Here is a 13535-nt window from a genome sequence, read left to right as displayed (position 1 = left end):
CCCCCCCTGCAGCGTTCATTTCATTTATACTCACCTTGTTTATTAAAAATCGATGGTAAATGTTTGGCTTCAGGCTTTAAAATGAGAAATGCTTTCATCGGAGCGATCAACTTACTATTAAACAGAATTACTTGCTTTTAGGAAGCGATTTGGTTGAGCTTCTCTTTCATCCACATCAGCTGCATTCACTTGAAGCTCATAATTCTCTGTGTTTCACCAGTTACTAAATTAGGGAGAATCCAAATTACATATTGAGTTCGAGTGTTGGATGGTGGGAGGTATAGTTTTCATAGGACGCATTTGAGAAGTATAGCGGATGCTGCTATAGGGTAGGAACAGGTTTTAAGTAGAGTGAATACACTAAATCAGCTACTAGCTTTTGCTTTTTGGTTTGCGTTTTTTTTTGAATAAACAGTTTTCTTAGAATAAACTATTTGCCTTTGAGAAGTTTCCCAGTTTTCTGTATGGTGAAATAACTGCAAAAGGGTTATTACACTTGAAACGACACAGAATGATAATTTGGAGACAAACAAGGCTTTGTCTCACTGATGCATAAAGTAATTACTGGGCAAAAGTGCATCATTCTCATTTTAAAACCCGTGGCCCGAGAGTGGTAAACAGCTGAAAAATGGGTCGTTGACTGTACATAAAGTGGAAGTGCCAAATTTGAAATTAACTATATTTGGGTTTTATTGTTCTGTTGAAATTCCAAAGCAGAAATATTTGTTCGTAATAACATCCATCTGCAAACAGGCAGCCGGTGTGAAGCGCGTTATGGGTGTCTGACGGTGAGAATTCACCTACAAAATCTTGCCACGCACCGTACATTTTAAGCAGCAGATGACCGTGCCTTGAGTCACGCAGTGGGCTGCTTAATGAGGTTTCCATTATGCATGATGTGCTGTATCCGAAGTTCGCTAATTTTCTGACCTGGTGAAATAGATTTTAATAAGCTTGATGTAACTCAGCATATAAAGACAAAGGGAAGCACTTAATGGGGCTGCCACAATAAAGGACTCTGAGCGGGCTTGGCGATGCTAAAAGTGTTACTAGAACTGATCACAAGCTTAGGAAAGAAACTCTCCATTTCCCTGGAGGTCTGCCCTGCACCTTGCCTTTCCCTCTGTTTGCTGTTGTGTGGACGGCACTGTCCCACTTCCTTAAAGACAAACCAGGGTCGCTGGCGGGAAACACCAGGCATTTCAAGCAGGGCTTGTAGCTGCCTCCGTGTTCGCTTCCTACGGACTTTGGGAGAGCTTCAGTAGAGCCTTCAATCAAATCCCAAAGAGTTCCTTGCTACTAAACAATGGTAACGTGTTGGAATGATTTGGTAGCTTCCCAATCTTTCACCAATTCTAGGTAAAATTCGGTTTCTCTGGTTATATATTCCTCTCTAAATGTTGAGCAGCTAGTTGTTAATCGAAAGCTTGAAATGGTAGCAGGTTTTTTCTGTCTCTTTTTTCTGTCTTGTTTTCTTATAGAAAGGGAGGGGGAGTCTGAGACAGAGAGGTCTGAAAGATGAAGGTTTTAAACATAAAGGGATTGTTTGGGGATGGAGCTTTCCCTTGTGTGTGCTCGTCATTAAAGACCACATTTTTGTCCAGTAAATTGGACCCACGCCTGCCTGCCTTCAAAAAAAAAAAAAGCTACCAGGCTCTTCTGCTTCATGGTTTTGAGTCTCTGATACTTTTGAAATGAAGCCTAAAGATCCTACAAAGAGGATAACGCTGCCTAATGGAAAGAATAATGCAAGCGAGAACCCATTTGAAATGACAGCTGTGAGCCTCGCGAAGCTTTTCTGTGCTGATCAAAGCTGCTGGTAACGTTGTTTGAAAAGAGGATATCAGTTTCCCCCTCTCCTTTTCCCACTCAACCTGCAGATGATTTTATATTCCAGAATTTGCACTTTTTTCCTGGGAGATCAAGTGAACCTCCCAAATGAGCGGTGTTTAGATCAGCACGCTGGGGAGCACCACCGGCGTAAGAGGCCAAGTGTTTTGGGGGGGATATAGTCTCAGAGCTCGATCCCCCTTGTGCGTAGGGCTCTCCGAAACGCCCCGCATGGAGACGTGGTGACTTTGTGAGGCTGAGCCGCAGTATTCAGCTCTTCTGCCAGTGTGTGTAAATACTGCAAACAACGCGTAAACAGAGAGGAAGGATTTTGCTTGCTAGGTGCATTTTCATGGTGGCGTTTTTTTATTCTCCATGCGTGTCCCAAAATTGTGGTTGTTTTTCTGAAGTCTGGTGCTGGAGTCAGATGATGATTTGAGAATCTCAGCTTCCCTTTTTATTCTTGTTTTAAATCCACGTGCTTATTGCTAAAGTTTAAACATACGACCTCGTGCTATAGCCATTAGAAGCAGAAAAAATTCTTTGCATAATATTTTTTGATGTAAGAACTGATTTCGTGATCTTTGTGACTTTTCGGTTTGATTCCTGTTGTCTGGCTGTCTGTAGAGGACAGGGTCTTGTGTCCCTGGGGGTCTGCAGGGGCTGAACAGAGCAGAGCAGGTCTGAAGCAGTGATTTCTCAGAGAGAAAGCCAGGGCTGCACGCGAGGGGTCCTGGCAGCACGTGTGCAGGAAAGGAGCGTAAAATGGTTCTTGCGTTTTTCACTCGCTCCCAGTTGCCTTGTAACCAGCTTCAGGCTGTGGTAAAGGAGGAATCGGTGGTTTAAGAAGGGAATGATCCCGCCGGGGAGGAGATGGAGCAGGGCAGAGACCTGTGGAGGGAACACGCCCTTCGCCAGGAGCCCTTGCGCCCCACGAGTCCCCCGTAAGGACTGGCCCTGCTCAGGCAGCTCTCGACACATTTGTTCACAAAGCCCCTGGAAGATCCGCTAAATCCCGGGCTCTCGGTGTCCTGTGCTCGGTAATGCCGAGTGCGAGACGGCGGGGCTGGGCGCTGCCTGCCCAAACCCAGCCCTGCTGCTCCTGTGCCTGCGACACCCCTCGATCCCCCCTTCTCCCAAACTTATTTGTGCCTTGGAGAAGGCAGTTGCTTGCAGCCAGCCACTGACAAAATCTGTGACCTCAGGGCAAAGCATTTAAAAACAGATGTGTCCATCTTCCCTCGCAGGAGGCTGCTTCAGTATTTAAAGTGAAACTATTGATGCAGGAAGCAGAAAAATTTATCTGTGAAAAATTGAACTCCAAATACTGGCTTTAGCTCATTCAGAGCAATAAGAGAGCATGAAATTGGTGTGAATCCTCAGGGCTTTCCTGGACAGTGTGCGAGCCCAGTGCAAAACATTTATTGTAAAATATCTTCTAATTGCAATGCCTAAAGTGGGCACTTTTGTCCTTTCGAACAGCTTTGGTATCTTGTTTTCTCTAGGCAATTATAAGCAGCGGGCACACAAAGAAGGACAGGGGTCGTTTCGGCAGGAATTGGAGCGCCTTAAACAAACACGATGAATGAATTGATCTCTCCCTCCACCCCTTTTGATTTTCCAGTTGACTTCAGAGAGCAGAGGGCTCGGAGGGAGCCACGCTGGCGCCGGCTGCGCTCCCTGCCTGGCCGGCGGTGGGATCGTCGCTGGGGGTGGGATCCAGAGCACGCTGCGGTCGATGCTCCTGTTGGCTTCAAGGCGCTCTGGTCCCGGCGCCCATTCCTGGCACCCGGTTACCTCCAAGCCGCCTGTTAAAAAGGAACCGTGAGCATGCAAGCCCCTCGGTGGCTGGCTACGGGGTGCAAAGAGCCTGCTGATACCCCACAGCCCTCTGTGGCCCCTGGGGTCCCCCCACACCCTGCAGTCCTGCATCCCCAAGGCCACTGGTCTGTCTCCCGGAGAAGCCTGCACTTCCCAGGCATTCCTAAGGGAAAACAGTGGCCCTGGGATGTCACACGCTGGGGTCTGCCAGCTAACGCTTCTCCTTGCCCCCTGCTCTGGCCCTCAGAGGTGTCCCTGGTGCCCCGTGACGGGGTCCCCGTCGGTCTGAGCAGGATGGATCACATCCACCTCTGCCGCTGCCTGGGGGACAGCACCCGGGAAGGTGCCGCTGGGACTCGGCGGCTGCATTTTGCCCTGTTTTAAACCCTGATGCCAGGGGAGGGGAATGTGTGCAGGCACACGGCCTCACCAAAGCGTCGGCTGGTCTGGGGGACCAGCAAGAGGCTCCGTGGACAAGCAGGTTCCTTCTGGGGGCCCAGAAACCAGCAGAAGTGCCTGCTAATGCTTTCCTCTTCACTGAAGAGCTGCAGATACCTCAGCTCTCAATAAAATGGTGTGGCAGCACAGGCAGAAGGGTGATAGAGGCAGAAGTTTCTTGCAGTACACAGAATAGGTTCAGTATTAATTGTACTGTCACTGTAGTGCTGTTCTTTGAAGTCTTCGCTGGTGTAGAGGTTTATAAACAATGGGAGGGAATAATACAGCGTGACCAAAGCGCTTAAATAATGCTATAGGGTTGGTACAAGGGGCATTACAGAGATTAGTGGTGGAGCTTGAAACCAGAACCTGCGAGAGCCCAGCTGCACCCTTGGCTGTCTGCAAATGTCTTTCTCAAGTCGTTTTGCTTCTTTGTGCCTCGTTTTATCCCATCTGTGACGTGGGGACAGCGTCAGCTGCCGATCACTGCTGAGAGGTTCAGGAGCAACCAACCACATAAGTACAAAAGTAAGTTAGCAGAGTTGTGAGACGCCGCACAGCATTAATGCGCTCAGCAGTGTGATGACGAGGAAATTTGTTTTCAGCTGAACGAGCTGATTAATGCAGTGCCTGGCAAATGTAATTTCAGTGTGGGGGGATTGATTACTTTCAGTACGTTGGATTGATTTAGGGATCCTCCAGTGATGGAGCCAGCCTGTGAGTCTGTATTGGTAAGCAGGTTTTTGCCGATCTTGATAATCAATCCCGGTTTCCATCTCCCGCTTCTGCAGCCGTAAGGGCCGCGCAGCCGTGCCGCTGCCACTCCGCCTCCACCCAGCCGCAGCGTTCCCGGGCAGAGCACGAGCAGCCGATCCCACTTGAGTTGTTTGGAGTGCCGTGTCGCGCAGATGCTTTTATCTCAGAATTGGGATAATAGCTTTCTTTGGGGGTGGAGGGATTAATTTTTCACACATCTGTCCACTGGAATGCAATAACAGATCCTTTGTTCAGGCTCTTTCTCTGGAGTGCCTTCTCCACCCTTGTTATTTCATTCTTCTTTTGCATGGCAAAACTTTCTGTCCTGCATTTCAAATAGATACTGAGCGTCCCTGGCAGTTGAACAAGAGAAACGAACTTTCCAGGCCTGTTTTTTATGCTGTTTTCAGGGAATGCTTGGTGATTTGAAGGGTATTTGATTGTTTTTGGCAGAGGCATTTTATTCCGTGGCAAATCCACAGCTCCTCTGATCCCTTAGCGGATGGTTTAGGGAGCCCTGGAGCCTCCAAATGAGAGATTTTCTGGTGGCCAGCTGGTCTGGGACATGCCATGGGAACGCTGAGGACACTGCTCTTGGGACGTGCGCTGTGGTGGGCAGGGAGCGGGGGCGGACAGGCTGTAGGGCCGGTGCCAGCTCTGCTCCCTCCTCACCCACAGCGGGGGGGCTCGGCGCTTGGCCTGGGCATGGCTCTGCATGAAAACGAAGGCCCAGAGCCTCAGCCCTTGTCCTGCAGATGCTTTCCCTGCTGTTTGGAGGTTGGCTTGTCTCTAACACCAAGGTCTTCTCGCTCCAGCATATTGCAGCTCCAGCCCTAAACATACGTCAGGAGACCCGACCAGGGTCGACGGCTCCATCACCAGCAAGAGGGAATTTAGTACATGGGTATTTGGTTATAATATCCCTCAGTCTGGATGTGCTTCCTCCTGCGTCCTGCTCCACAGAGATTGTAGCAGTTCATGAACATAATAAAAACAAACAGATGCACATCGGCGTTAAGGAACAGGATTTGCCGTGTGGCGCGTGGGCTCTGCGCGTGGGGAGCAGCAGCAGACAGCAGCCTGGGGTAGCTGTGCATACATTTACCTGTACTGTTTTTTTTCCCCCAACAGCCCTATTACCATATTTAAATGCAAGTATGTCTTTTTTTAATTGATGTTTCAAGTAGCTTCAAGTCACTCTAGCCTAGTTGTTCTCTGCTCCTTTCCCCCGGTAGATTACCTGTAGCTGAGACGATAGTGCTAGAGGTAGCGGGCTTGTAGTCTGCCGATTTCTCTGGGTCTCGCTCTCTCCGTTCCTCTAGCTCGCTGTTCTCTTTTTCTGTTGCCTCAGTTGTTTTTCTGTGGTTCTTCAGCATTGCAAAGCAGCTGTGATCAAAGTCCTGGAGCCCGATCAAGGGGCAGGTCCCGTGGTGGCGACTACCCCCGGGGTTGTCCCGTCGGGCACCAGGAGCGGTCGGAGCTCCCCAGAGACCAGGAACCTCCGAGGGTTTTGTTGACTTTGCAGCAAGGGGGTTTGGGGTTCTCGCTGATCTCCTGGACCTTGCCATTGCCCTCTTCAAACAGATGTAGCTAAAGTCAGAGCCTCTGGCAGATCTTTTGAATATTAATTAAGTAAAGAAACAAAATCTGCAATCTTGCTAGCAGCATTTCATTCATCTGTAGGGACTCGGTCCCCCTGTAGCAGGGTGTATGTCTTAGAGCTCCTTGATCTGCCGCTGTTTTGCTTTCAAGAGCTTTTTTTCTTTCTTTCTTTCTTTTTTAAATTACGTTCCAGTGAATTTTTTCTGCTTGATCCCAGCAAATCTGTGATCTCGACATGAGGACCTCCTCGTATTTTCCATTACTGCTATGTCTGTAGATCAGCACGTTATTATCACTTGCAAATAAGCAAAGAAGAGAATTCCCTCGTTGTTTGGTGAAGCGGTCTGACCCTAGCCGTTTGAGAGTACGGAGACGTAAGCTGAGCGCTGCGGGCTCTGCCACCAGTCTATCCGCCCCGGCACCTCGGCTTCCGCGGCGTGCCGTGGCCAGGTGCGCCATCAGCGGCACGCGCCACCACGTTCCTCTTCTGCCAAGGGGATTTGGGCCACCTTTGAGCCGGCAGAGACCACCAGTGGTGGGCACCTGGCGAGGGCTTGGCTCTTTCTAAAAACCCTGCCTGTTGGCGGCACGGAGAGCTGGGACGGCAGCCTCTGGAAACGCCGTGCCCTCAGCGGCCGCCCCGTGCCCCGCAGAGACTCGCGGTACCCGCTGGCTTCTTTCTTTACCCTTCTCCTTTTCTCCACGGCCAGGTTTTCCGGCAGCGGCTTATGGACCAGTAGCAGCGGCAGCCGTGGCGGCAGCAAGAGGATCAGGTAGGGGGGCCCGTGGAAGAGCAAACCCTCAGAGTGCAGGGTCAGGTAAAAGCTCTGTCGGTATTCTGTGTGGCTGCAGCTCTCCATCATTTCTCTGATTTTCCTCACACTTATCCTGGGGACCTGAAAACAAACCATCAAAAAAACCAAAAATTATATAAAAAAATAAATAATCGATCCCAAACCAAACCCAAACTACAAGCAGAGGCCACGGGGCCTGGAGCACCTTGCGGGAGATTGGCATAAGGAATGCCAAAACCAGGGTAGATATTCTGATTTCTTTCTTTCTTTATTCCTTTATTGTGTTGGTTTCTTTGCTTCTTTGGTTTAAATTCGAGGTTATAAAGGACACCCCAAAAAAATTAATTTGTGGTTTTGGAAAAAAGCTTTCGTTTCTCATGGAAAGCTGGCGTCGGGTTGAGGTGGCGGCGGCGGCGCCGGGTGCTCCCGCCGTGCCCGGAGCCGCTCTCACCTCCTCCGCCGCAGCCAGCGCGAGGGTCGGCCTTCGCGGGGCACCCCCGCGGTGGGGAGGCCGTGTCCCCTTGGGGACGGCATCTCTCGCCTGCACGGGGCGAACGCCGACGCTCACGCTGTCGGCACCGAAGCGCGGCTGGCAGTTCGCCGGCCCTGCCCGCTTCAAACCCCGGCCTGCTTTCATGAGGAGCCTCAAAGCTTTTCTTCCTGTCCTTCTGAAAACTTTTGGTTTTCTCCCCTTAAGGGAAATAAATAACTCGTTGCCAATTACCGTTACTACCTTAGGTTTTAAATTTAGCGAAACACGTGAATTAGTGCTTTGCTCAGGTGACGAAGCGTTCAGCACAGCCATCAGTGAGCTGTTGGCTCGGCAGCGCCCGCCACCGCCTCGGCTCCCCGGCCTGCCCAAATCCAGCCGGGACGGAGCCGCTGCCGGCCCCGTGCCTCCTGCACGGCCCCCCGGCTGCCAGCCCCTCGCCGGGCCCGGCTCGCCGGCGTGCGCGGCGGAGGCGCCGGAGCAGAGGACACGGCGGTGGCAGCAGCTTTCCAGCTCACTCATGGTGCAGTCCTGAAGTGGGGGTTTCTCGGTGGCTTTTCTGGCAGTCCCGGTGGGTTAACCGGGCTCTTCCCGAAAAGACCCGACTGAACCGCTGCGTGAGGGGTTAGGAGGAGGGCGCAGGCCCAGGTGTGTCTCGAGTGCGAGCCTGATGCCGTGGAGGCCAAAGAAAGACACCAGGAGAACTCCGTTCCATGCAAACTGGCACTGCTTGCAGGCTACAAAGGATTATCCGTACCAGTTTCATCGTGTGGCATGTAGAGAGCGCCTAAGGGGTGACTTGCCAGACTGGTTGTGGGGATTCCCCATCTCCCCGCTTTTCCTACTGCCCCTTCTCTGGAGGGGGAAAAACAAACCCAAAGAGGAAATAAAAACAAAAAAAGAGATTGGTTTTGCATATGATTTCAGGAAAACAGCCTTCATTGTTTCTGCCTCTTCCTCATGTTTTGCCCTTCAGGTTTTGTTTTACGTGCAAACAGACCTGGTGAGTTGCCCCTTAGCAAGGCACAGAGGGTTTGGCTGGATTAACGTTGCTTCCCTGATTATTCGTATTTTTTTTAATCGGAGTGCTTTTGGTGCCCATTACAACTGAACTGAGCATTGATCAATTCTGTGCCTGAAAATCATTTGTCTTTAATTTGAGTGTTTTTTGGTTTTTCTTCTGTTGGGTTTTCTGTTTTGTTTTTTCGTTTTCGGTTTTTTACTTGAACTTGCAATACGAAACTAAATCTAACCCTAAATTAACAGCACCCTTTCTGGCAAGTTTAAAGAGCAGTATGGTGTTTGGAAATGTCTTTCAAGCCTCAAAATTGCCTGCGTGCACAAAACTGTCAAAACCCCAAAACGGAATCAAAAGAGCCCCCCCCACCCCCCCCCAGCCCCGAGATCTCAAGGAGGAAGACGGGTTTGTCCCGGGCCCGGCCCGACGGCCGCTCACATTCGCAGCGAAACGTGCTCTGGGACCAGTGGTGTTTTACGTAGAGTCATTTCCATGCAAAGACAGTTTTCGGAAGGGACATCCGGGGTTCGCCACTTCCATCCAGCAATGGTAGTGAATTGTATTCAGGAGCAGTAGAGTATGATCTATCTTGCGCTACAGTGTATGGGCCCGATTCATTACAAGAAAAATGGTTGGGGTTTTTTTTTTTCTTCTTTTCTTTTTGGTTGGGTTTTTCTTTTTCCTTCACAAATTTGCACAGCCCTCCTTCACGCGTGCCTAAGCCCAAAGCACAGAGCGCAGCACCATTGGCCCTCGCTGGCCCCTTTCTGCCAGCAAATGGAAAAGAGCTGGAAAACGCCCAGGCAGGCGCGTCCCACCGCCCTCCGCTTGCTGGGGAGTGCTTTGCCCAGAGGCTGCCGGAGACGTCCCCATCTCCGCTGCCCCTTCTGCAGCGCTCCAGCCCCACCAGCTCACTCCAAATTGATCTCCTCTGCTCTCCGGCCCCGTCCCGCCGGCTCTTCCCCACCTTCCTGGCGTCACTGCCAGTGCGGTGGCTCTGCAGCACCGGAGCTCAGCCCGGGCACCGGTGCCCGCCAGTGGGGCTGAGCGCCCGTGGAGAGCGACCGCCTCCAGCCGTGCATCTTGGTCTTCCAAGGAGGCTGCAGCCCTTTCGCTCCAACCCCCTGGGCTGCGGCGCGTGGGCACTGACCACCTTGGTTTCTCCCCGGGGCGATGTTCCTCCTCTCGGTAAACGTGCATGTTTGCTTAACAGCCAGTGCAAGGAGCCCGCTCCGGGGCAGCACCCAGCCCGGTTCGGCGCTGCCTGGCCTTCCCTGCCCTCACCCCTTCTTTTTCTATTGCAGCATGTGAGGATGCAGTCACCAGTTTACCGTGCTAGATAAACAAGTTCTCTTCTCTGTCACAGCAGAAAGGGACATTTCCCCCTGCTCGTGCTCAGTGCCACTCATAAATTCCTGTCTAGCTTAGCCGGTCACGTGCCGGCAGGGTGAACACAGCGATGCTTCTCTTTATAAATCACGTGCCCAATCGACATCCCAGTGATGAGGCGATAGCTGAGGTCCCTTGAGCAGACGCGGGGGGGATTTTGGCCACATCCGTTCACGACGGGGTAGGACTGTGCTGCCCGAATCCCTCAGCTGGTTTTGACAACCTCATCCATTCTTGTATTTTTTTTTAATGAATTGGGACCTGAGCCATGGAAAACAAGCAAACTTAACAGTCTGAATTCTGCAAACTCCTCCTAGACAACTTCACTATCAATGTCACGTTTCTTTTGAATTCACCTGACATATTTTACGTGTAAAACATTTTTGTCGTGTAAATGCTTTTTTTAAAATACAGTCATGGGGGGGGACATTTTTATCTTGCATTTGACATGGGAGGGATTCATTTGGCAGGAGAGCGAGACAAGGAAAATTTGGCAGGAGAGGGTTTTCGTTCCTTCCTCTTTGGTTCATTGACAAGCCTGAGATTTTTCCAGTTCCCAACCTGTTGCCACCAGCTATTCCTCCCTGAGGACTGGAGACAAAACCGTAAGGCCATCCGTAATCCAGCCCATCCCCCGCTGCTCGGCACCGGGAGGACCGTGCGCGCCTGTCCCAGGTGAGCGGCGCAGGCTCCCACGGGCACGCTTTGCCCGCCGAGACGGCCGGCGGCACGCAGCGCGGTGGGACAGCATGGTGCCGCGGCGCCAGGAGCTGCTCCCCCCACCCCGACCCCTGGCCCATCTGGATTTTGGGCGCCAGTCCCGGCTTGCCAGTGCTGCCTTTGAGCCCTGCGCCCCGACAACCCCTTACTGTACTTTATACTTGCCAGCTATAACAAATCTCGTAACGTGAGCTACTGACCTTGATGGTGAGTGTGAGCAGTTATGTTTTGTTGTTTTCTCTCTTGCTTGGTTGGGGCTGCTGTGAGAGAGGGTGTCTCTGAGGCATACTTTCCGGCCTCTCTTACACTCGGACGTGCACACCTCCTCTCAAACACTCTTCTGAGCGCTCTCAGCGGGAAGGTTTGTCCACACCTATTAATCCTCTCTCAGTGTCCAGCTTCTTGTTAGTAGCAGCTGGTTGCATGTTTTTTGCTTGTTCGGACGAAACGGTTCAAGAAACGACTCATATCAACTCTTGAGAAATGTCTCTATTTTTTTGTACACTTTCTTTCTTTTGATGTTTTTATTAATTTCCCTTACTTAAAAAACAAAACACCTGTCGTCCCGTAAAACATTTCACATCTCCCCTTGCCTGTTCTTAGAGTGTATGTATCTGTGGGACTGAACTAAATGCATGCACTGTAGTAGTTGTACTGGTAGCAGTAGATGTAGTTGTAGAACATGCATTGTTGAGTTGATATTATAGGTATCATCAACGTGAACTAGCGTGGCAGTTAAAAGCATAGCCTTGGTCTGATTGAAAGCGTAGGGCTATCACTACAGCAGAGAGCTGCTAACGGCTTGGATCCATAGTACCGTATTTGTTAAACCCCATTATCTGGAAGTTTAAATTGAAGCCGGCTGTAGGCAACCTACACCCTCCATACAAGAACCCGCACATGCTGTTATGTGGATAGTAAATTTGCCAATTTTTTTTTTCAAATTAAACCCCCTAGGAATTAAAACACTGACTATAACTATATTCTCTTATTTTTATTTTGTATTAAAAAGAACTTAAGATATTTTTAAAATCATTTTACAATCATGGTTTCTTCATCAGCCTGTTACTCGTCCATATTAGCCCATAGACTCATTCGTTGGCAGTCGTAGACCAGATGTGCCAAACACAAATCACTCCATCCGGGTAGCTAAATAATGCCGTGCGTGTGAAGCAGCTTCCCGCAGACTGTCCTGAGACACGAAGCAGTTGGGTTTAGGTCATAAACCTTAAATCTTGTTATGCAACAGAGACTCTGAGCTAGCGGTGGGTCGTACTCATTGCCATGTCACCCAGCTTAAGGGAGCATTTTTAAATGAAGATTTAACATTTCATAAATATCAGCACGAGGAGTTGGAGGCGAGTTCATCATCTGTGCCATTAGCCAGCAAGTGTCCTTGCTTCTTCTGCCCAGGTTTCTGCGCTAAACTTTTAAAATTCTTTCACAGATGAAGCTGCAGTCAGTAAATTTAACAGATGGTAACTGAGGTCCCGAATTAGGCTTTTGTTTATTTGTTTAGTTTGTTGCTAGTCGGAAGATGTCCTGCTGGGAGTAGAAAAGATACTGTATGGCATGGCCAGACCTTCCCTCCTCCCCGTGCCCCCGGCCGTCCCCGCACGCCAGCTGTGCTGGGTTGGAGCGTCTCCCTGCTCCGCCGGGGATAGTCAAGGCAATCTTTAGCACACTTACTCCAGCAAGCGCTTTCAGAGGAAATAAAATATCCAGAATGGGCTTTCAAAATGTAATTAAGGATTTGTATCCGCTCCTTACCTCTAATAGAACATAAAGTAAATCAGCCAAACAACCGCTTGGATGGGGCTGACGCAACGCAAGCCTGCGCAAGGCAATCGGAGCCACCCCTGTTACTTTCCTTATTGCTGCCGGGGAGCTGAAACACTGGGGCATCAAGGGGGAGGATAATTTCCCCCTTAGATCTCACTCTGCCGGGGAGACGGGGGGACCCACTGTTTAATGCGCCAGGCATATGATGAAGTGAGGAGCGTATCTAAAAGTCAGCAGAGCGACAAATTGCGTGGGGTTTAGGAAGCCTTGTCTTACACTTAAAGAAGGTGCTCTAAAAATTTAATCTTGTCATTAGGCACCCATAGTGTTAGCAAATTACGGCCGTAAAACGTGGGACAACGGTTGGTCTGCGTGTGCAGAGGGAGAGAAGCCGCCAGCGGCTCACAGAAATGTCATAAGGAGGAGTGTTTCAAAGATCCAGCGATGAACCAATTTGGGATTTATACGGCCCGTTGAGAGGACTCCCTTGTGGCATGGCGGCTCTGATGGAACTGCTCTCCCTCTTTTATTCTACTATATAAAAGTACATAAAGTTTAATCCGAGCTATGTGATCTCAAAAGCCAGAACCTAACAAGTGGACCACTTGGGAGCCGCAAGCGGGCTGAATTTCCCACTCCGCTGGAACAGCCGGTAATTACGTGACAGAGGCTGGTAGCTGATGCATCGGAAAATTAATGGCTGCATCAGATTTTATCTTTTGCCTATCTTCATAGCAGAGGCAGTCTGCGCTGGAGAGCACGGCAGGCGGCCCGGCAGGGAGGGTGAGACGGAGGGACCCCGCGCCGCGAGGGGCTTCGGTGAGGGGTGGGCACAGAGACAAGAGTCGCATGTTGAACAGAAATAACCGCAGCCAGGCTCTGCACGGAGCACCTG

General features: G+C 50.5%; 1 protein-coding gene across 3 annotated transcripts in view; it reads left to right on the top strand.

Annotated features, from left to right (window-relative positions):
* The window catches only part of MSI2 (musashi RNA binding protein 2), a 257781-nt gene that overhangs the window by 226469 nt on the left and 17777 nt on the right, over positions 1 to 13535 (top strand). For all 3 annotated transcript variants that reach the window (XM_059829183.1, XM_059829184.1, XM_059829182.1), the window contains exon 11: positions 7158 to 7220. In XM_059829183.1, the coding sequence (XP_059685166.1) occupies positions 7158 to 7220 (63 nt within the window). The remainder of the gene's footprint in view (positions 1 to 7157; positions 7221 to 13535) is intronic.

The sequence above is a fragment of the Gavia stellata genome, chromosome 25 (genome assembly GCF_030936135.1).
Source record: "Gavia stellata isolate bGavSte3 chromosome 25, bGavSte3.hap2, whole genome shotgun sequence".
Taxonomy (NCBI): domain Eukaryota; kingdom Metazoa; phylum Chordata; class Aves; order Gaviiformes; family Gaviidae; genus Gavia; species Gavia stellata.
Note: the sequence above shows the minus strand (reverse complement) of the source record. Positions and strands in the feature narration are given on the sequence as shown.